The sequence below is a fragment of the Pezoporus wallicus genome, unplaced genomic scaffold (assembly GCF_028554395.1).
Source record: "Pezoporus wallicus isolate ANWC-B61680 ecotype Strahan unplaced genomic scaffold, APGP_CSIRO_Pwel_v1 contig_2870, whole genome shotgun sequence".
Taxonomy (NCBI): domain Eukaryota; kingdom Metazoa; phylum Chordata; class Aves; order Psittaciformes; family Psittacidae; genus Pezoporus; species Pezoporus wallicus.
This window is the reverse complement of record NW_026636990.1, coordinates 1,918,149-1,942,156: the sequence shown is the minus strand read 5'-3', so window position 1 is coordinate 1,942,156 and position 24,008 is coordinate 1,918,149. Positions and strand designations below refer to the sequence as shown.

General features: G+C 39.4%; 1 protein-coding gene across 1 annotated transcript in view; it reads left to right on the top strand.

Moving 5' to 3' along the window:
• The window catches only part of LOC130595706 (cAMP-specific 3',5'-cyclic phosphodiesterase 4D), a 141,232-nt gene that overhangs the window by 2,221 nt on the left and 115,003 nt on the right, over positions 1-24,008 (top strand). Inside the window, exon 2 of the mRNA XM_057402688.1 lies at positions 18,085-18,276. Coding sequence (XP_057258671.1) covers positions 18,085-18,276 — 192 coding nt within the window. The remainder of the gene's footprint in view (positions 1-18,084; positions 18,277-24,008) is intronic.

The window sequence follows — 24,008 nt, the reverse complement described above, 5'->3', positions numbered from 1 at the left end:
AGGCAGGAGGTTTTTTAAAAATAATACAGTATCACTCAATATTTGTTTTCATAATGCACATTTCTGAGGCAATTTCCTCAAGGTTGGCCTAAGCTTCTAACTTCTTGAAATTTACGAAGATTTTCACAGAATAGGCAAAAAATGCATTTTGCAGACACTTGGCTAAATTCCATTTTCTGCTGCAAAAGATGAGTCACTAGAATGTCTCATAAAATAGCTCCCAGATCTTTTTGAAATATGAAAATAATACAAATTTCTTTGCCACTTTCTCATCAACAGTTGTACCATTTTCCCTCAAAAAAAAAAAAAAAGAAAAAAGAAAAAAGAAAGAAAATTTCAGCACCAGTGGACAGAATTTAGTAATGGTAAAAGAAAACAGTCTTACAATGGGAAGCATCAGGCAGCTATCTTAAGTAATGTTATTAGTTATAGCATTAAAATAATGCAATAAAACCTGAAAAAAATAAGGTCCAAATGTTCCATTATTGTAGATTATCATTTGCTCTGCACTAGTGGTGAGAATTATATTTCTTGACGTACCAGGTATTCAGTGAATGTGCTCAGAGTCTACAATAAGCATAAAATAAAATACAGTATGAGCATGTACACTCAAGATACTCCAATCTCGTCACTCTTGCAATGCAAGATCCTGTCCTTTTTGTTTTGCTTTAGAGGTTGTTGCTTGTATGTGACAAAGCTGTAGGAGGCATTTCCAGAACCCAAATCACAGAGTGGACATTGATACATTTAGTAGAAGTCTAGGGAAGTGGAAACAACTAAAAATTTATTAAATTTCATAAACTAAGTACAAAAATACAATAAAAAATAAAAAAAAAATACAATAAAAAGAAAAAAAATCCAAACACCCAGAATGTAAGGAACTGGAATGGAAAGAACTGAAGTGGAAACGATTTGAAAGAAACAATTTTGAAAAAGCAAAGTGTAAACATTTTAGATCTCTGAAGTTCTTAATACCTTGAGCTTTTAAGCTTTAAACAATACATGCCATGATTTAAGTGGTAATTGCTGCTAACATATCCCAACATGAATTTTTGTGGAAGTAGAATTCATATGTGATTTATTGCCAGCAATTGTTTATTGCAAATACAGGAATGTTACAACAGAGTGAGAAAAAATTTTGCTTGTCAAATACAATTATGTCTCCTTTTAATGAAGCTTTCACTAGCATAGGGAATCTAGAGCAACACTTTTGCTCTTGTTTGCAAACACTTCTTTGCCTAAAGAGACAACTGCAGTTTCTTGTCCAGCTGCCTCCTGTCCACATTCCTCTGAAGTTGGCCTTAATTTCTAGTAGGTATCTGTGTGTGCGCATCGTACTGGTGAAACAATCTTATCTTCTGTGGACAGGGTTGTTATAGTTTGGGCTATAGGCCTTCTTGGTTTTAGACTTTTCTATCCACAACCTTTATCTATTTTCTGGGAGACACACTTTATGAAGACAGGTTGGCTTTAGCTCAGTTGTGCAAAAGACTGTGAAAAAAAATTATAACCTGCATAATGCTGAGGGATGCAACCTCCTTTTGTCATGAGTGTCACACCTCCTGGCTCTTTCAAACTCTGTATTTTCCGTGCTGTATTCTCTGGGATGGGAGGTTAGCCAGGAGTAAACACCACTGTTTTTTCCTGTCAGTGTCTGACTGGGGCACTCTTTGCCAAGGATCTCAGCCACTAAGCACAGGGTAAGCATAACCATATCTTCTATGACAGTGTTGAGTGTTCATTGTCATTGTAGATATAAGTGATGAGTCTTCAGCAGGATGTGTTTGCCAGGAAGCTTCCTAATGCATACTAGTGTTAGCGCTGGGGAACATTTATACCTATTTTCTGTATCCTGTGGGGTCTATCCATGAGTACTTTACGGTATTGATTTAAATATTACAGGTCTGAGAAGCTACCTCTTTTTCCAAATACTCGCTTTATCACACCACCAATTCAAAGAAATACATGAGCAATTTAGCCATTTCTGGTAATGGCATCTGGGTGAATTCACAGAAGGAGGAGGCTAAGCTCTTAGAGCGTATTGGATTTTCCTTCTCTGACAGCAGTCTGCTTCTCAACTGTGGTCTTACATTCATTTTTATATTCTAGTTTTTTCTGAAAGAAAGGTGTTCCCCTAATATCTTAAGGGAGCTGCATTTTACTTAGGATCAGTCAGGATGTTTGATAGATGGTTTGCATATTTTTATAAATTCCTAAATAAACATTTTGAAATGCTTTGATATTTGATTCAAATGCATTTAAAATAAGAGAAAAGCAGTAGTACTGTGAATTTAAAATAAGAGAAAAGCAGTAGTACTGTGAATTACAGTTAATACATGCTATATAGTCAAACTCAGTGCAAGTTGGTTTTGCACCCCAGTGTCCAAGTACTGCTCAGAAGGTAGTGCTGCAGAAAACAAAAAAAATAGTGGGGATACTTGGATCAAAACTTACCCTGGAAGGAAAACCAGTGTTGTTCTAGAATTTCTTGAAGAAATTAGGTGGTTTTTTGGTTTTGTTTTGTTTTTTTTTAATGAGTTTGAAGGTACTTCCATATTTAGGGCACAGAAAAAAAAGGGTACTTTAGGGAAAATAAGTGCAGACAACATTATGGAATTATTTAAGTGAATGGGGACAGATAGTCTGTAATTAAGTAATGACAATAACAAAGTGGAGAACCACCAGTGGTTCATCTGAGTCTGCACTTCCAGAACTGCAGTGTGTCTGGCAGGTGCCTGCAGCAGTGGGAGCTCTCAGGTGGCTGGTCAGCTGTTCAGGAGCACCCCTGGGTTTGCTGCATACCCCTTCTCATGTCTGCATTAATTTGCTCTATTTTCCAGCTTTCTTCACCTCAGATTATTCAAAATAGTTCTGATTCTTCATTATTTTATGCAGAGTTCCTAATTCAGACCTCAACCTGCAACAGATTTTACCAGACATCTCTGGGAGAACAGTTTCACTGGCCTTTTTTTATTGTCTAAAAATGGGGATATTAGTCCCGGTAGGATTATTAGATCAATAGAACCATACAAAGTGACTTAAACCTAGTAGAAGGCTGCAAAGATTACCACATTTATTTGAAAATATTTTGCATTTTGTTTCTCTTGCAGTTTTTTTTGCATTTTTATTATACTGCAATAAGACAGTTATTTCAGCTTCAAAGAAATATCAAGACATCAAATTCATGTAAGAGGATCTGGAATCTGGCATTGTTATCTGAACATCACATTAGTAGGAGGATATTCATTTGCAAGATCCAAGTTCGGAGAATAAAAATTGACAAGTGAGGGATTATCCCCTCCAAGGAAAGAATAAAAGGCATCAGAAAAAGAATCCCGGTATGGCTAAGCATAGCAAGCAAATTGATTTAGTAGGTGCAACAAAGGCTTGCACGCCAAATGGATAAACCACTAAGGTATAATTAAGAATAATGAGGTGCTATTATGAAAAGTACACCTTGATTTGAGTATGAAGAGATTGTTCAAAGCAAAAATCCCAGATATGTAAGAGTTGTCATGAGAAACTTCCTGCTTGGAAACTTCATGACAAAACATGAAGCAGTTTGTTTTGAGAGATAGGTTACATTTCCCAATATTCTTGCTAGAAAATCATGAGATAGAAGCTAAATATCTAGTTGGAGTTCCTTTGCTAACATGTTTGAGCAGACTAATTATTACAAACCTTTTGTCCTCAATCCCCCTTTTTTCTTGTCCAATTGCAAATTCTTTTGCAACTGAGTTATTTCATTTTTATTTAAAGTTTCCTGAAGTATTTCCCTGTTTCTATTTGATGCTTAATTTTGTTTCTCTTCCATTTGTCATAGTTCATCATGGGTTGTTTGCAACACCAAAAGGAGCATTGGACCGTTATGCATGTAATTACAACCATTCCAATTATTACAAATATAGTAAAAAAACAGCTGTCTCAACCAGGAGAGATTGGGTACCCATGATGTTAATTTTTCCCAAATTTCCTCAAATCCCCATGAGGTGTTGTCCTGAGCCACCTCACGAAATATTTTAACTTGTTTCCACATTTGCTTTAGATCAGTAGTAATTCTTCCACTTCGATCTATACAGGAACAATCTATTCCAATTTGTCTTAAATGGGATAGGGAGGCCAATTAAAGGAATACCCAGTCTCTCTCCTGATTTAGGTAGCTGAGTACAGATCCAACAATCACGCTTGTTTAAGACATTAGTAACATTTTTTATCAATCTCAGATATAGATTTTGATTCCATGCTTCTACACCTATTATTATTCAAGTCCAAATTATGATCGATGTAGTCTCTCATGAAGTTCTTCAGGAAGATATTGAAATGAGCAGTGGATCCAGTGGAAATGACTTCAGTGGAAATGACACAAATGATTTTTTTTGTTTTTCTTTTTTTTTCTCAGCTCGCTCCCTGGAATGTCTGTACACCAATGCGCGCAGCATGGGAAATAAGCAGGAGGAGTTGGAAACCTGTGTTAAGTCAGGAGACTATGATCTGGTGGCAGTTACAGAGACGTGGTGGGACAGCTCACATGACTGGAATATAGTCATGGAGGGCTATGTCCTTTTCAGGACAGGCAGGCCAGCCAGGAGGGGTGGTGGGGTTGCTCTTTATGTGCGGGAGCAACTACAATGCACCGAGTTCTGTCCAGGGGCAGATGACGAGCGAGTTGAGAGTCTGTGGGTGAGAATTAAGGGGCAGGCTGGCAGGGGTGATACTGTTGTGGGTGTCTGTTACAGACCACCAGATCAGGGTGAGGAAGTTGACGAGGCCTTCTACAGGCAGCTGAGAGCGGCCTCACAGTCACAGGCCGTGGTCGTCGTGGGGGATTTTAACTTCCCTGATGTTTGCTGGAAGGACCACTCGGCAACCCAGCCACAGGCCAGGAGGTTCCTCCAGTGTATGGATGATAACTTCCTCCTGCAAATGGTGGATGAGCCGACCAGGAGAGGAGCGCTGCTGGATCTCATCCTCACTAACAAGGAGGATCTGGTCGAAGCAGTAAGGGTTGAGGGCTGCCTTGGTTGCAGCGACCACGAGATGGTGGAGTTCAGGATCTTGTGTGGTAGGACTAGTAGAATAGCAAGTAGAATTGCAACCCTGGACTATAGCAGGGCAAACTTTGTCCTTTTCAAGCAATTGCTAGGGGAAATCCCATGGGCAAGGCTGCTTGAAGGTAAAGGGGCCCAAGATGGTTGGCATTCAAGGATTGCTTTTTCTGAGCTCAAGATCGGAGCATCCCGACACGTAGGAAGTCAAGGAAGAGAGCCAGGAGGCCTGCATGGCTAAATAGGGAATTGCTGGGTATGCTCAAGTGGAAGAGGAGAGGTTACAGGTCATGGAAGGAGGGGCTGGCCACTTGGGAGGAATATAAGGCTGCTGCTAGAGGATGTAGGAAGGCACCGAGGATGACTAAGGCCTCCTTATAATTAAACCTGGCGAGAAGGGTCAAGGACAGCAAAAAGAGCTTTTTCAAATACATGGCAGATAAAACTAACACCAGAGGCAATGTAGGCCCACTGATGAACGGGATGGGTGCCCTGGTGACAGAAGACACAGAGATGGCAGAATTACTGAATGCCTTCTTTGTCTCTGTCTACTCTGCTGCAGGCAGTCCTGAAGAGCCCTGTACCCCTGAGACCTTAGATGAAATCAGGTCAACGGAGTGGTTTGCCTTAGTCGATGAGGAATGGGTTAGAGACCAGTTGAGCAATCCGGACATCCATAAATCCATGGGTCCAGATGGGATGCACCCGCGGGTGCTGAGGGAACTGGCGGAAGTCATGGCTAGACCACTCTCCATCATCTTTACCAAGTCTTGGGAAACGGGAGAGGTGCCTGAGGACTGGAGGAAAGCAAATGTCACTCCAGTCTTCAAAAAGGGCAAGAAGGAGGACCCGCATAACTATAGACCGGTCAGCCTCACCTCCATCCCTGGGAAAGTGATGGAACACCTTATCCTTGGTGCCATCTTAAGGCATATCAAGGATAAGAGGGTTATGAGGGGCAGTCAACATGGCTTCACCAAGGGGAAATCATGCTTGACCAATCTCTTAGCCTTTTATGAGGAAATAACACGGTGGATGGATGATGGCAGAGCGGTGGATGTGGTCTACCTTGACTTCAGCAAAGCATTTGACACAGTCTCCCACAGCATCCTCACAGCTAAATTGAGGAAGTGCGGTCTGGGTGATCAGGTAGTGAGGTGGACTGTGAACTGGCTGAAGGAGAGAAGCCAGAGAGCTGTAGTCTATGGGGCGGAGTCTAGTTGGAGGCCTGTAACTAGTGGAGTGCCTCAAGGGTCAGTACTGGGACCGGTATTATTTAATATATTCATCAACGATTTAGATGAGGGAATTGAGTGTACTATCAGCAAGTTTGCTGATGACACGAAGCTGGGAGGAGTGGCTGACACGCCAGAAGGCTGTGCCGCCATCCAGCGAGACCTGGACAGGCTGGAGAGTTGGGCAGGGAATAACTTGATGAAATATAACAAGGGAAAGTGTAGAGTCCTGCATCTGGGCAGGAACAACCCCAGGTTCCAGTATAGGTTGGGGAACGACCTGTTAGAGAGCAGTGTAGGGGAGAGGGACCTGGGGGTCCTAGTGGACGACAGGATGACCATGAGCCAACACTGTGCCCTTGTGGCCAAGAAGGCCAATGGCATCCTGGGGTGTATTAGAAGGGGGGTGGTTAGTAGGTCGAGAGAGGTCCTCCTTCCCCTCTACTCTGCCCTGGTGAGACCCCATCTGGAATATTGTGTCCAGTTCTGGGCCCCTCAGTTCAAGAAGGACAGGGACCTGCTGGAGAGAGTCCAGTGCAGGGCAACGAAGATGATTAAGGGAGTGGAGCATCTCCCTTATGAGGAAAGACTGAAGGAGCTGGGTCTCTATAGTTTGGAGAAGAGGAGACTGAGGGGTGACCTTATTAGTGTATATAAATATATAAAGGGGGAGTGTCACGAGGATGGAGCCAGGCTCTACTCAGTGGCAAACAATGATAGGACAAGGGGTAATGGGTACAAACTGGAACACAAGAGGTTCCACTTAAACTTGAGAAGAAACTTCTTCTCAGTGAGGGTGACGGAACACTGGAACAGGCTGCCCTGTTGGGGAGGTTGTGGAGTCTCCTTCCCTGGAGACATTCAAAACCCGCCTGGACACATTCCTGTGTAACATTATCTAGGTGTTCCTGCTCCGGCAGGGGGATTGGACTAGATGATCTTTTGAGGTCCCTTCCAATCTCTAGCATACTGTGATACTGTGATACTGTGATATGTGTGGGTCCTGAAGACTCGATGCGCCATACTTCTTCTTGGTTCTGATGTGTTTCTGGTGCTTGAATAATGTGTCCAAGCAAGTTGTTCCTTTATCTTCACTGCTGTAAAGGTGGTCAGTATTATCTGGTACGGTCTGCTCCACTTCTCCTGTAGAGAATCTCCTGAAAAATTCTTAATATAAACCCAGTCTCTGGATCTAAAAGGGTGAGTTGGATAATTCACGCTTCTCGCTCTTGTCCCCAGTATTCTCTTCTTTCTTTTAATTGTTTTCGCAGATTGACCAGAATCTCTCAGAGATAGCCTTCTCCCACTTCCAGAAGACTTTCTCCTTTAAACTGGGGCTGATATGGTCTTCCATATAAAATTTTACATGGCATAGCCTCTTTTGACCGAGGTTTAGTTCGAATTCTTAATAGAGCCAGTGGTAAACCTTGGTACCAATATTAATTAATTTCCTGACATCTTTTATCAGTCTGTTGTTTGATCCGATGAACCATCTTTTCTACTTGCCCACTGGCCTGAGGCCTGCATGGAACATGTAGTTGCCAATCAATTTCTAATTTTTCTGCTAATTTCTTGTAACTATTTTGTGCTAAAGTGTGAGCCTCGGTCAGAAGAAATTGCTTCTGGTACTCCAAAACAAGGTATTATATCGTTTAACAATGTTCCAATTACTTGTGTTGCATTATTTTTTCCACAAGGGAATGCTTCTGACCACCCTGAAAAGGTATCTGTCAATACCAACAAATATCGATAACCTCCTTTTCTAGGTAATTCAGAAAAATCTATTTGCCACTGTTGTCCCAGATAATTCACTTTTCCAATTGTCCCTACATGATTCCTGTTTTCAGTCATAGGGTTATTTTTCAGACATAGTTGACATTGTTTTGTCACTAATTGCACTATGGTATAGAAACTTCTTCCTATGAGCTGTTTGTTTAAATGTTCATAGAAGGCATTACTTCCCCAGTGTGTTTTGTTATCTTCTTCTTGTATCAACTTCCATAATTGATTATAGGGGATCACTACTTGCCCATCAGCTATTTTTATCCAACCCTTTTCATTTTCCTGTCCTCCCAAGTCTTCAGTTAGTTTCATATCTTCTACCTAAGTTTATTTTGCTCAATTACCAGTTTACTGTCAGGAATTAAGGACATCACCTCAACCCTTTCTGCTGCCCATTTAGCCTCACGATCAGCCAAATTATTTCCAATCTCTTGATCAGAGTTACTCTTTGATATCCTTTACAATGTATGATAGCCACTTCATTGGGTAATTGTACAGCTTCTAACAATCGTAGAATTTCCACTGCATGTTTAATTTGTCTTCCCTGGGTATTTAAAAGGCCTCGTTCTTTCCAAATTGTTCCGTGTGAATGATCTACACCAAAGGCATATTTAGAATCAGTTCATACCTTTATCCACTTGTCCTTTGCCAACTCCAAGGCTCTAGTCAAGGCTTTTATTTATGCATTTTGTGCTGAGGTGTTAGAGGTTAATGAGTTGTAGTTATGGCGTATCCTGCTCTTTGTTTACCATCTTTAACAAAGCTGCTGTCATCGGTGAACCAGGAATCTGCACCCTCCAGAGGCTCCTCCTTCAGATCTAGTCAGCTCAAATATACTGTCTCTATAGTGGCCAAGCAATCGTGAGTCAATGGTTCCGTAGGGGTTTCCAGAACACCATAATCATGGGTCCAGAGTTGACACCATCCTGTCATTCACAGAAATGCCTGGATATCTTTAACTGTAGATGGTCACGGTGTTTGGCAGATTGCTTCCTCCTTAGCTGCTCCAAGTTCTGGTTGTCCTCCTGTTATTTTGCATCCTAAATAAGATACACGAGTTAGAATTAGTTGAGCCTTCAATTTAGATACCCATTATCCATTTAGCCCCAGAAAGTTTAACAGTTCTACAGTCCATTGAACACATTCTTTCTCAGTTTTGGTAGCAGTTAACAGGTCATCCACATACTGTAGTAAAGTTCCTGTCTGGGTGGGTGCTCCCCATAATTCTAATTCTAGTGCCAATTGATTTTCAAAAATGGTTGGACTGTTCTTAAATCCCTGAGGTAACACCGTCCATGTGAGCTGTGTCCTTCTTCCTGTTTCAGGGTTTTCCCATTCAAAAGCAAATAAATGTTGACTTTCTTTGGCCAGAGGCAGACAGAAAAATGCATCCTTTAAGTCCAGAACGGTAAACCACTCCTGATTAGTATTCAATTTAGTCAATAAGGTATACAGATTAGATACTACTGGATGAATGTCCTCCAGAATTTTATTGATTGCTCTGAGATCTTGAACTAATCTGTAACTTTTCCCATCAGATTTCTTTAATGGCAAGATAGGAGTGTTATATTCTAATTCACATTCAATGAATAATCCATATTTTTTTTAATTATTTCTTTGTTTCCCTTTTGATCCTCCAATTTTAAGGGGTATTGTTTAATTGTAATTGGGCAGGCCCCCCTTTTATTTCTACTTCAACAGGCAAAGCATTTTTTTGCCTTACCTGGAACTTCAGATGCCCATACCCCCAGATATACCCGATTAAAGATTTCTTCTATTTCAGGGAGGTCCTCCTGTTTGCTTTTCTGTTGAATTAAAGATAAACTCAAAACTTTAATTAATTGTTCATTTTTGACTCTTAATTCCATTTTGCCTTCTTTAAATGTTGCTTCTCGCCCTAATAAAGCTTTTTGGAGGATTTGGTATGTATAAAAATTTATGCATTCCTATTTGTTTTCCCAATTTATACTCTAAAGGTTTCAGAAAGAATGCTTTTGTTTTTGTTTCCTTATTTTTTTTAATTTTTTTTCTTGGTGGCCAGTAGCTCCCACATCTGTAACAAATTCTTTTCCTCTGATTTAACGTTGAATAAGTTGCTCCTGTATCCACTAAAATTCCACTTTATTTCCTCTAGTTCCTCATTTTAATTTAACCAGTGGATCTGCTCGGGTAGATTCCCCAGGTCCCTCTCAGTCCAGTTCCAATTCAGTTACCGGAGCCACCCCATGGCACTGCCCCCCCCCCCCCCCCCCCCCCGGGCAGTCTCACTTCCCCATAGCACGCACACCGATCCAGTTCCACAGACGAGCTCTCTCCCCCACCTCAGCACGACATCCCTCCCCCCATGCTCAAACACAGGAGCTGCCCGAGCTCCCCACCTTTCCCCCTTGGTTTTCCCTTTTTTTTTTTTTTCGCAGCTGCTCACCCTGCTCTGCAGAGGCTGCAGATGCCTGCCTCTGCAACAGCACTTATGGTTTAACCCCTTCGTAACTCTGAATGTGAATGTGCCGCTTGTTGCCAGTGACGGCAATCTCTTCCTCCTTATCAATATCAGATAGGACAGATGCAGAGGGTGATCCTCTCGGAAGTACCTGTGAGACATGATTTTCCAACCTATCTTCCTGATTACTGTTTTTTTAACTTTAAACATCTTTCCCCAATATCACAGGCTGAACATATCCAGCTTAACTTTCAGTTTTTCCCTGTCCTTTTCCAAAGCCAAAATTAAGGAATCTGGCGGAGCTATATTAATTTTGTATTCGGCCTGTCACTCCGCATGATTTCTTAAAATAAAAAACATATCTGCATACATTACTTCAACCCTTGCCACCTCAAAACAACATTAATTGTAACAATGTACTATAGTTCAGAGTTCCATTTTTAGGCCATTTTTCCTGATCTTCCAAAGTATACAAAGGCCACCATCGGTTACAATATTTTGCCAATGTTTTCTTATTTACCGACCCCCCAGCAGACCCTCCAAGTGCTTTCCAGTGTGCCAAAATGTACCCAAAGGACTCGATTTCAAGATCTCTTCACTCTGCTGATTTTTCATTATCAATCTCCAATTACCAATTTAGACTTTATGCAAGATGCCCCCTGCACCTTACAGACTATATAAACGAAAAGAATACCTTTTATGAGATGGTTCTTGTCTGCTCCTGCAGTGGTCCAAATGAGTCGAGGGGTCCCTCCGGGAAAAATTCCCGAGGGCCCTAGGGAGCCCTGTCCTCAGCAGAGGGTCCTGCAGTCGAGCAGAGACGGTCCCATCTGGGGTGCCAGATTGATTCGGAGAAAACTCCAGGAACAAACTTGCCAAAAAAGTTTAAGTTGACAAGCAGGTATTCTTTATTCCAGCACCAGGAGACAGGGGGGATAGCTCCTCCAAGCGTGTCTCTCCCAGGCATCAACCAGGCTGTGATTATATTGCCCTTAAACATACATATTCATTAGATTGCATACATTACATCATACTTCTTAGACAATGCCTCCTGTATGCATACAAAAATGTGGCAGTGGGCTTTCGGACCCCCAGTGGTTATTTCTTCATCACCTTGTTTTAGGATCATTGTCATATCAGTAACCACCAGGTGGTTCTGGCAGAGCTTATTTTAGTAATTTTGTTTTCTCTATAGTTGCTAACAAAGCCTAACATTCTTGAGATTACTTATTTACAACCCTATTCTTCAATCAACCCCATTCTTCAATCCACCTTATTCTTCAATCAACCCCACTCCTCATTTATTTTTGCAGTTTTTTTTCTGATGCTGCATATGAACTTGTTTAACAACTGAACTTCAGTAGAAGCCTATGGGAGGGGTTGATTAGTGACAACTTGTTTCTTTCTGATAAAGAAAATTCTAGATCATTTTTTATTAAACCTGGAGGTAACTATGTCTAACAAAAAAGGGGATACCCAAGTCAGCTGTTGGCTCAATTTAATGATTAATTTCTTGATAGGCAATAAAGACATAACAAAAGTGCTTGTTGCGTCTACTTGATGAATGTAAAGTGTATCTAAAATTAGTATTTCACAAAGAAAATTTTATAATTATTTGGTGTACTGCCGAATCTGTGGACAGATTTACAGCTGAATTCAATGAATATATTTAGCATATAAAATAAACCAAAATGCATCAATCAAAATAATCTCCCAAAGGAAAAGATTTTTGTCTCTGTCTTCATTTATTCCTTTCACTGCAAAAGACTCTAAGAACTGTAAATTAATATAATAGAATTTGTGTCTACCTCACAGAAGATGCTTTCTGGTGGCATAGGACTTCAGGAGTCTCTATAGTTTTTGAAGAATTGGGTCATAATGACTGTGATTTCCACAATAACTGAAATGGTCTGTCCTTATTAAAAAAAACACAACGAAACAAAAACAAAACCACAAAAATACAAACAAAACGAAACAAAAAAACAAACCAACTAATGCAGGATAAATCCATCACATCTAAGAACAAAATTGTAAACTGTCCTGCTTTGACTGGAGACACACACATCTCCAGGACACACCGTAATTAATGCAGTTAATTGCTTAATTGCTCTACGAGCACACTACGCTCTGCCTGTTGCATCACATCTGACAGCGAATGAGCTTCCCCTACTCTGGGCTTTCATACCGAACCATCCTAGAAACAGGCACCCTGTAATTCTCTACCTCCAAGGTAGGTCCCACGACCTGACGTGGCCCACTGCCTTTTTTATCCTCTTTAATCTTCATTTGAAGGGACCGTCGGCTCGATCCTCCCCTTTCCCCAGAACCTACAGGCTGCCTTTTCCAGGGTGGGCTCCTGCCCCGGGGTACAAGCCACAAAGAGCTTTCTTTTTCCTTTGAGGTGTAAATAAAGTTTTATTACCTTCCTTTGCTCTATTAGAATCTGCCCAAAGGCAGTAGCTACAGGGCAGCTCTTCAGTTATAACGTCAGTGAATTACAACCGCTACGCCAAATAAGCTCATTCTGTGTGATGGTGTGGCATTGTGCTTCCAGGTGAAAACTTCCCTGAAGGGACTTCAGGGAAGTCAGGGCATTGAGATGCATAGGTAGATCATAGTACTTACAGATGGCTGGAGATACTGCTTGACCCTAGGAGATAACTGCTTGACGCTAGGACAATGGAATCCTTTGAAGGGGGCCAAAATTTACTCCTCTAAAACTTGATTGCCTCTCTGTAATGCTTAAAGATAGCCTTAAAAGATACAATGTCCCCAGAGGATGAATTAATTTGGCTCCTAACTCTCCCTCCCCATAGTTTCCAATATAGGATAGGCTGAAGATGGAAAGAAAGGGAGATATCAGGAGTGCTGTTAATGTTGTTAAAAAAGTCTAATAAACTCTTTGGAGTGGAAGTTATTTTTTTCCTTTTTCTACTTTTGCTCACTTCTCTAAAAACAAAACAAAAATCCCCAGCAAGATGCTACCGGATTAAATTGCTGATCTCTCAGTAACAAGGAAGACCAACATTAAGATTTTCTATGCTGGCTTAATTGTAAATTCTTGTGCATATTCATTATGATAGCATTATTCCTTATGTAACTAAAAGCTATGTTTTGTACACAGATCTTCCCCTTTTTCTTTTAGAGAGTAGGAGAGCATTACTTAAGGACTCAGAAGCATGTCCACAGAGAGTTTCTTTCACTGTGTAAAGAAGCTGTGAACTGATGAACAATGAAGTACTGCAGAGATCTGGGATACAAAACCTCTCCTGTCCTTGCCACAGATTCCTACTACTGTCTGAAGTGAATCACTAATAATCTTCCTAAGGGTTGTTTGTGGTGTTATTACTTCTTGTCCTGTTTGGAGCACAGGGAAGATAAGTTGCTCAAGAGAGTTCAACACCTTTATCCCCATCTCCATCCAGAGTCTGGATGATGCACAGTGGGCAAGACATGCAAACACAATATGTAGCCAAAAAAGGAAAAAAGGTTGAACTTTCATCCCATGTCATGTTTGTCATCACTGAACACTGAATAAGGCAGGCTCTAAAGATAAACAGTATCCACTAATGTCATAAAACATTTTGTCAAAATGCAGACACAAATGTTGCTGAATTAGCACTGGCTTTTCATAGCTTTGTCATCTGTGGAGTTGCAGCAAAGCTCTTTGAACACAGAAAATTCTGCGGAGTGCTGTGTCAAATTGCTCCTGTCACTAAAAGCAGCTTCAGTTTGCATGTGTTGTGCAAAGTGCCTGAAACTAGCTGCAAAACAACGGTGGAAAATCCTGTCTCTAAATGGGCAATTTCTGCCTGTGAAACAATAACATAAGTTTCTATGCCTTCAAGTAACAATTTCCATGCTCCTTTTTCCTTTCTAAAGACCACCATCCACCAAAGTGGAAGAAGGCTGAGGAACACACACTAGTGAGAGAGCAACTTTTGTTTTGTAAGTGAACATGCCCTTTTTAATTCACAACATATTCTTGCTGTGGAAAGGTAAATACGAATCAACCAAAGGTGACTTTCTGATATTTCTGCCCAGGCTCATCAAAGAGTCTATCTTATCTTGTACCTTAAAGTTTGTGTGTTTGTTTTTTTTTCCAGTGTATGCAGCAAGAAAGAACAACTCGTGTTCTTCAATTCCCCATTTTGATCCTCATTTAATGCAGTGTGCTCAGCAGCTCCATTTCTTGCAAAAAAAAAAAAAAAAAAATCGGCCAAAGAAACAATTTATTTGCTTTTCAGTGCAATAACACATTGTTCATTTAGATTTTTTACTAAATTGTTCTATGTAAAAATGCAGGCAATGTTCTCAGAAAGTAGGAGCTAACCAAGACACTTAACTGCTGTAACATTTTAGAAACATTTCAATATAAACATACTTTTCTGGCAAACCAGTGCCGTATTCACATTCCCCCTTTGACTGTAGAACTGAACTTTCTTTTTTCTTGATACGTATTTACATAAAAGACATTCTCGTTGAGCAGAATGAGCCAAGTCCTAGTGGCTTTGGATCTTTCTCGTTACTTTCTACACCCATCTAGTGGACACAACCAGTACCACAGGATAAATTTCCTGTCACGACCCCGATGTGCACGTCTTGCACATACCTGTAGTTATTTGTTGGTGCAAGCCACAGGGACTCTCCTAGCTGATGAAACTGCAGTTTCAGCTAATAGACTTTCAATTAAAAAAAAAAAAATCAATCATTATTTTATAATCTGACGGTGATAGCATTCATAGAAACCTTAAGTTCTGACTGGGAGAAATAACACTGATCATAAGATATTCATATCATGTCCACAACGGGTGGGTGAAAAAAAATAAACAAACCTGAAAAAAAAAAACAAACCATGTATTTCTTTAATCCGATAAAATACCTTATGATCAGATGAATAATTAAGTCTAATTTAAATGAAATCATTAGTTACTGCTTATTCAAAATTTTCCTGTTGTACTAGAGACTTACATTTACCTTCATTTATCTTCCACTTTTAATTTTTGCTTTAGACGTTTCAGAGTACTTTACATATGTCTGAAATGATACTGGCATTGCAGAAGTTAGTCTTATTGAGCACAGGACTAAACAATCCTCTGCTGTTTTACCTAAAATTGCATGAAAGACCTGCATTCAATAGAAAAGCAAAACATACAAACTGTGTATTGTTTAGGAGTCTGAATAGTCTCACAACTGTTTAAAGAAAAAAGAAATAATTAGGCAATGAAATAGGAGTGTCAGGAAAATTTGATAAAGTGAGCTCACAGATGTTGCAAACCCTTCATTGATACTGTATTTTGTGTTCCTGGAACAGTCAGGCATTCAAAGTCAAAAGATACTGTTTGCTAATGAATAATAGTAGTCATGCTAGTAGTAATGGCAATATGGTTATTAAAAGCAGAAGCTGCAAGGATGTTTTAGTAGTATCCATGGTATCATGCCATTTCCAGTATGTTTTCTTTCTTTTTTCTTTTTTTTTGTTTTTGTGAGCAGATCTCACAATGATCACAAAGATGCAATAATAATTAGGGAAAATGTTTTCCGAGAGCACCCCACAGGCTGTGGCAGAACTCTCATTTGATGTCTTATGGGTTAGCTTTGCTAGTTTAAGATAGATCATGTTATGTAGTAGCACATTTGAGGACACAGAAAAAATATTTAGACATAATCAAAAGAAATCAAACTTGGGAAGAAGTGTATGTGTTAGGATTTGCTGACAGTGAATTTTTCTGGAAACAACAGTGAAAATAGGATTAAACTGCTAAGCTTGGTTGATTTCTTTCTAATTCCATTTTCTAAACAGTTAAAATTTTGCTTTTCTACATTCAGACTGTGAAAAGTGAATACATAATAAATTATGTCATCCGAGAGCAGCAGAAAGATTGCAGTTTCAGGAATATGTGCAAAGTAACAATGAAACAATGGAATAAAACATGAAACCAAGGTCCATTCTGTGCCAGGCAATGTACATCTCTGTCAAAATAAGCAATAAATGTTTCTTTGATTGGTTCATTTAACAAAGGAAAAAAGGCCATTGGAATGCTACCAGTAAAACATAAAGCTTCAACCTCACTGCAGCCTTGGGTCCCTAATAGATAACAGAAAGAAACAAGCTGGTGTGGAAAGCAGCATGTACCTGCTGTGACTCCTGCACTAGTCTGAAGTCTAATCAACAGCTGACAAATATTGAATATTTTCTCTTCTGCTGTCATTAGATAGAACTGAAAACTGGTGGATGTCCTTCACAAAAATACTGGTTTCAAAATGAGTACTTTAGATGCGTTCAATGTATGCATACTGTGATGCTAACACTGATCCATGTTTAAAAAATAGTGTGAAAGATGCTCTATTTATTCCTCATTCCTAAATGCTGTAGCAGTATTATTTAAGTTCCCATTAGTATGGCAAACAAGCCCAAGTAGTTAGAAGCCAAGGTCTCATGCACATCTTTCCTACTGTGCTGTAAAGCTAAACTGATCTTTGGTTTTAGAGAGACACAACCAACTAGGGAAACAGAAATAATCTGCTTCTGCCTGGATAAAATGTGCTCCATCCCACCAGATGGAGACATAACCTTGCTAATCCACACATCTGTAACCTCTGGGATTGCATACCACAACACATGAAGTCTAAAAGCGGAGCCACATGCTCCGAAAAGACTCCATATGGTACCAAATGCAGCTGTCGGGCTGCTAGGCAACGTGGATTGCCATGAGCACGTCCTCTCAGCACAGCCAACCCTAAGATAGTTTCTAATTGATTGCAAACTCCCATTCAAGGTCTTTACACTGATTTTAAAAAGCCCTTTGTGGAAACATTACAGACTACATGAAAGAGCATCTTCTCTCTCCTTCTCTCTCTCCCCTTGCCCTTCAGCCTCTCATGACGGCGGTGTTCCCTCAGAATGATAAGCCTGTTTACCTCTCTTAATACCAAACACAATAACTAGAAGTGTTGGATCTAAACTGCCTAGTTCAAAAGCATGAATGGGCACAGGAGTTGTGCTGCTTGGCAGTGAGCAAAGAATTCTTTTCTTCTATATGTTTGTAAAATAGCAACTGTAATACATGCAGACATGCTCAAGCACACACATACATCTTAATCCCACCCCAGAGTTTCATTTATTGAGATAGACAAAATATATTCTTGAAATATTTGGGTATTAATGAAATATTAGGGTCAGGTACTCAATAACAAGAGAGCCGTTAATTGCCTCAACAGTGGGAGACAGGATAAGGAGGGTCCAGCTCAAGAGACTTGAGGCCCAAGGAAGAAAACAACGAAACTTCATATTCCTTCAAGTGCAGAGCTCACAGATCTCTGCATGCAGAGATCCATAATGTTTCCTGTACTCCTAATAGTGATTTTTCTCTACAAAATTTATTTTCCTTCAGAGTTCTTCTTTTTTTGTTGTCAGCAATTTTAAAGTGTATTTTGGTTTAGCAGTGGACTTGACCAGGTCTTTATTTACAAATTTTTATCAAGAAGCAATTACCTAATGATAAATTTGTCAGAAAAGTTTTTATTACTTTCAAAATTCTTATGTCAATGGCATAAATCTTTTTATTCTTTCTTTTTGCAGTTTTGATGTAGACAATGGTACGTCATCGGGACGAAGTCCCTTGGATCCCATGACAAGCCCTGGATCAGGGCTAATTCTTCAGGCAAATTTTGTCCATAGTCAACGCAGGGAGTCTTTCCTTTACCGGTCAGACAGTGACTATGACCTGTCTCCAAAGTCCATGTCCAGGAACTCCTCCATTGCCAGTGATATGTAAGTACATAAAATACTTTTAGCCTATGTTTTGTCCTGTCATGTGATTTTTCCAGCCACCAGAAATTTCCTTTAAAAATCAAAGACAGTAATCACTTATGCTATTGAAGTAATGGATAATTGCTTGTTTATTTCTTTACTGAAGCTTGTACTTGGTTTTGCAGTTTTCTGAAACTAAGGATATCATGAGGGTGTACTTGGTGTGTTTACACACTTTATTAGCTTTGACAGAATAGTGAAAACAGTTAATACTATGGTGTCCAAACACTAAGGAGGGCTCTGATTTCCTGGCTAGTAAGTTCTTTTCAAGAGAAGTGATATAAACTCAATTTCTGCTTCTTAATGTTCTTAGAAACAATTCCATTTATTTTCACCAGGTATTTTTATGTTTTTGGAGAAAAGATTTACCAGATGGCAGAAATTAAAAAATCCGAGAGAAGCAAAGGTTACTTCAGATACCCTTTTAAGTAAAAGGCAAAATTTTAACAAAAGGCTTTTGGAAAGTTATTCTTTCTGACTGTTCTTCTCTGTTGTGTGTATTTTCTGCTGGTGGGTCGTATTTTTGAAGTATGTGTGTACCCCAAGTTGCATGGGTAGTGGAAGTCAATTGCAAATCTCTGTTTTTTTGTAAGACATGGAAAACATGCTAGATAATAGCTTCTAGACGCTTCTAAGTAGTAGAAATTAAGAATAACAGATTTGTTTTTTGTTTACCTTATCTGCTCCAAATTTCACTGCCAAGTAGGAATTTATGGTTCAATTACAAATCACTAAAATAAAGGACCAGGCTTGTAAGAGTCCCCAAGGGGCAAGGAGGTCTAAAATGTTTAGAAAATTCAGTATTAAGTTAAAAGCTGATTTTTTTAATGAGGCAACACCCAATCAATATGCTCTGTAAAAAATAAGAGTACAAACAGCAAAGGAAAAAGTTTTTCATTATAATGAGTGAAATTTCACCTGATATTTAATTTGCAGTCATTATATATGAACACTCCTATTTTCAGCTTACATATAATTTTTAGAAATGTTGATAAGAACATCTAATTATAGCTCTCTTTCTGTGTAAGTGTCAAGATGAGAAAGATTCATGCCTTTACAGAGGGTTTGTGTTAGGACCATACCTCAGTTAAGCATGTAGACTGAAGAACTTTTTAAGCTTTGTGCACAGTGTGACTGATTTTGGATGAGACAAAATGAGTAAGAAAATGGCCAATCTATCTTGCTTTGCCATAAATAAAAATGCATTTTACGTGGAAATAGTGACCCCCTCCCAGAAAATTCTCCACTGACAAATAGCCTTTCTTTTAGAAGGACCACAGTGAAGCTTTTAGTGCGGCACCTGTGCCAGGATACCATTTGGAAAAATTTTTACCTTCAGGGGGACAATCCAGGTCATTGTGCTGCTTAGATGAGTCATTTCAATTAAGAATTCAATTAGTGCTCCATCCTTGAACTCATAATCCACTTCTGCATTTCCTAGAATTCTGGGTAATATTTCAGCACATGGCAGTAAATTGAATAAACAATTGAATTCCTGAAACACTAAGCATACTTCTTCCTTTGGATATTTGTATCTATTCTTCCTTTCAGTTTTTTCTTAAAACACATCTGTGTATAACATTCTTTTCCTTATGTCTGGATAAGTATTCACAGTCTCCTGTCACAAAGGAGCTGTTGTTCTAAGAAGGTAAAGTATTCCTCCTATTGCTTAGGATGGGAGCACATTAGGAAATGTAAGAGGCAAGTTGTTTTAACAATGGAATATTAATCATATATCAGTAAGCCTAATTATAATAAGCCTCATTATCTCACAGAAATGAAGTAAAAGAAAACCAAGGAATGAAAGAGGGAAAAGTAGGTAGGAAAAAAAAAAAAAAAAAAATGAAGTTTTTTTAAGAGGAGAAACTGGATGTGCTCATAGAAAGGAAACCCACTGAAAATTATTAAAATAGAGAAGCCACTCTGGTTCAGGACATTCCTAAATGACACAGAGGCTGGAAGTTATCAGGGCAAGTATCACACAAATTTTAGATTACTCACAAATTATTCTATTTCTCTCTAGCATATTCCCTACATGGTTAATTTTCAGTATTGCATGTTGGTTGAGCATGAGCTACAAAATATTACAAAACATACACATCATCCAGGTAATGCAGGTGAGTTAATATTACACAACAGTCTAACCTGGAAAGCCCCCATTCTTCAGTGCTTGCGTTACCAACCTCTATATTTCACTTTGTAAAGCAAAACAGAAAGCAGAAGGCATGCATCTTGTATTTGTAAGGAATATAACATGATGATTTCTGGCATTTACAGTAATACATTCCACTTCAGTAGCAGCAGATGAAACAGAACTTGAAGTTTAGTCAAATGCGGAATGTTGTGATAAAAGACAGCCAGCAGATGGCAGTGCTAAAGTACCAAAGTCATCCTTGTGTCATTTATTTGCGCAGTTCCAGCCAAGGAAGGGAACACGGTCGTGCTCAATTCTTTGCGAACCCAAGACGAAAAGATGGACTCTGCCACAAACAACAAGATGAAGCATAAGATAATAACCAAGAAACTAATATAGTTAGACACTATCCCCAGGCAAAGGGACAGCATGAGTCCCTGTGCCCAAAGTAGTAAACCTCACAGAGCAACCAAAGGGATTTTCATTCAGTGAGCTGAAAGTGAGGAAAGTAGCATTCAGTGAGGAAAGTAGCAGAAACAAAGGCAGAGAAGAGGGAGGTCGAAAGTTTTTAAAATCAGAGATACTGAGTATATTTTAAAGTGAGGCACCAGATTAGCTATTGGAAAGAATAAAGGGATGAGCGCAAGGCCACTGATATGAGAGGAGGTTAGTTGGACAAATGTGGGTGCAGTTATGGCATTAGAAGAGGCAGAAGCAGACATATAGTAAGAAAAGAAAAACAAATTAAGGAGTGGGATCAATAGCTTTATTATTATTATTATTATTATTATTTCTTGGAAACAATAGTACAGTCCTAGTGGAAAAAAAGCAGGACATGGAGATGATATGAGGAGGTTCAAGGCTGTGAACCAGAGAGGCAGGTGGTTTAGACAGTAAGATGCAAGGTCCAAGGCAGGAGGGCACAGATGTGTGTGAAGCATGACAATGGGTTTCCAGCAGAGAGATGACAATGTGCAAGAGAAAAAGAAGTGAATGAGTGATACACTGGGGATGAGTAAGCCCCTATAAGGAATTACAGGGCAGGATCTGTGATGAGAGACAGGAAAATAAGTTTAAAGGGAAGGAGAATAAAGAATAGAAACTTTGAAGTCCCCAACAGCACTATTGCAACAAAGGGAACAAACTAGCTGAAAGATGAGCAAAATCATCAGCGCTGTGTTGGAAGAATTGTCAGGTCTACATTTGAAGACATCAGTAAAGCAGGGAACTTTGCAGATGTCTTGCAGAGGAGGCCTGATTACATAATACTCACCTGCTTGAAGTCCTATTGCATCTCAGAACTTGCAAATGCACAGAAGCTGAAGTAGTAACACTTTTTATGCCTTTCTTGCTAAGGGATCTCTGCCCTGATTAATGGAGCAGGAGATTGAATTAGCAGAGAATCTCTGTTTTAGCAAAACCCAGGTCTCTAACCAGGTTAAGAATGGATTCTTCAATGAGACCATTAGCAATCTCATGAACACTAGAAGGAAGCCAATAAGCATTTCACTACCTGGGGCATGTTTTAACTGCCACTATAAAGGGAGAAAACCATGTTAGTCCCCCCTGTGATCCTGACGAAGCAGACAAGAGTGTAGCAGACCAGACCAGAGGACCAAAACAATCCAGTTACAGCAGCCTGTCTGAGCTCCACTAGGTCTTCTGAATGTACATAAGGAAAAAAGGTTTGGGAAGTCTACGCTTTCCCCATTTCTACTAGGCCACAGAACACAGCTCAGATGTAACATCCTGGTCTTTCTAGGATTTGGCCAACTGTACCTCACTCAGTAGGTGGTGTGGGAAGTCTTACGGGCTTCAGAGAGGCTCAGCATTGTTTCCTCAGTCAGATGAAATGCCCCTATAAGCTTTAATTAATATAATTACATAAAATCTGGTAATTTCTATTAGACCTTGCTTCTATATTTTAAGCACCAGAGCCCACTAGAGAACACTGACTGAAGTGTCACTGGCCTGGTGATCGGCCAAATAGCCGAATGGCCACCAGTACACCCATTCCCCAGACTTGCCAACCTACTGCTGTTCTGCTAATACCTTTTACAGGTAGCAGCATCCGTCTTCTGCTGTCCATGGTAAAAGAAATGTCAGGAGGATGCAATTTACCCTAGGATTTTTCCCCAGTAAATACAGTATTATCCTGCCTTCTCCTAGAGGATGTACTGCTTTGTAGACTGTACCTGAATGTACCTGTAAACTTTGGCTCTACATTAAACAAATAAACAAACAAACAATCATCTCTTTGAATAATAAAACCTAAATGCGGATTATGTTGCAATGAAAAGAGCCTCTGTAATTTGATAAACATAGATACTGACATACAGAGATTTGGCTGGTTTTGTCAGGATGAATTATCCCCTTCTTCAATTGCTGGAGAAATAATTGTGGGATTTATAATTTGTGTGTTTTTTTTTCTTTTTTCAAAAGAAAAGGAAATAATCTGTAATTTTGCAAAGAGTAAAGAATAATGGAATTATTCTGGCTGCAAAATTACCTTAAATAAAGGGAAATTCCAAGGTAGAGAGTTCCCTAATTTCTCAGTAACTGACAGGTCTGATACCAACCTGAAGCTACAAGTAGGATGAAATACCCCTTTAGCTGGCATGAGAAAGGGCTGCCAGAGAAGAGAATTTTTGAGGTAAACTAGCTCAAATGTTTCCCAGTTCTCAACGGTCTGCTCAGCTTTTTAAAAATTGCATTCTATTCAATCTGGATCAGATTCATAAGCAAAATGTACTTCAAAATGTACTCCAGGCAAAGAGGGCAAGCCTGGACAGTTAACAAGGTTCACCTGAGCCTTTAATATACCATCATGAAATGAAGGTATGTTTTCTTATCCACTACAGGAAGCCAAATTATTAATGATACAGTTTATCCTTTCTGAGCCAGGAAGACTTTGATTTACTAATAAAATGCTGTGCACATCTGAAGTTACAGAGCAAAAACCCTTTTCTCTCAAGGCTTCTCATCAAGTCTAGGAGAGCAGAAAAGATGTGCAATTATTAGGCAGACTCATTTGGACCTCAGTTTAAAAAATTAGAAATAATTGCCTTTCTTTCTATATAAACTGCTGTGGAAATTCCTGATGATTTCTCAGAATCTGTGATATTGCATGTCACAGATATTACTGGATGAAAAGAACTATTCAGTGTTCAAGGCCAGGTTAGACAGAGCCTTGGCCAACATGGTCTAATGTGAGGCACCCCTGCCCATGGCAAGGGGTTTGGAACTAGATGATCTTTATGTCCTTTCCAACTGTAACTATTCTATGATCCTATGATTTAAACTTCAAAGTCTACCTGCTTTAAAAAAAAAATCTCTGAAGATGCATTTTCAATGTTGGTTTCAGCTCAGAAACAATTTTTTTTTAATGAAAATTTCTTGAAACATGTATTTGTCTATGGAAAGAAATGTACTTACATGGCTTTAGGAAAAATAAGAAAATATTTTGCTTCATGGGTTGCTTCATGCTTTTTTGGTCTTAAGATATTTTAAATTGAATAAATCTCCAGGTTGCAGCTTAAACTAAGCTAAGTAATTGCTA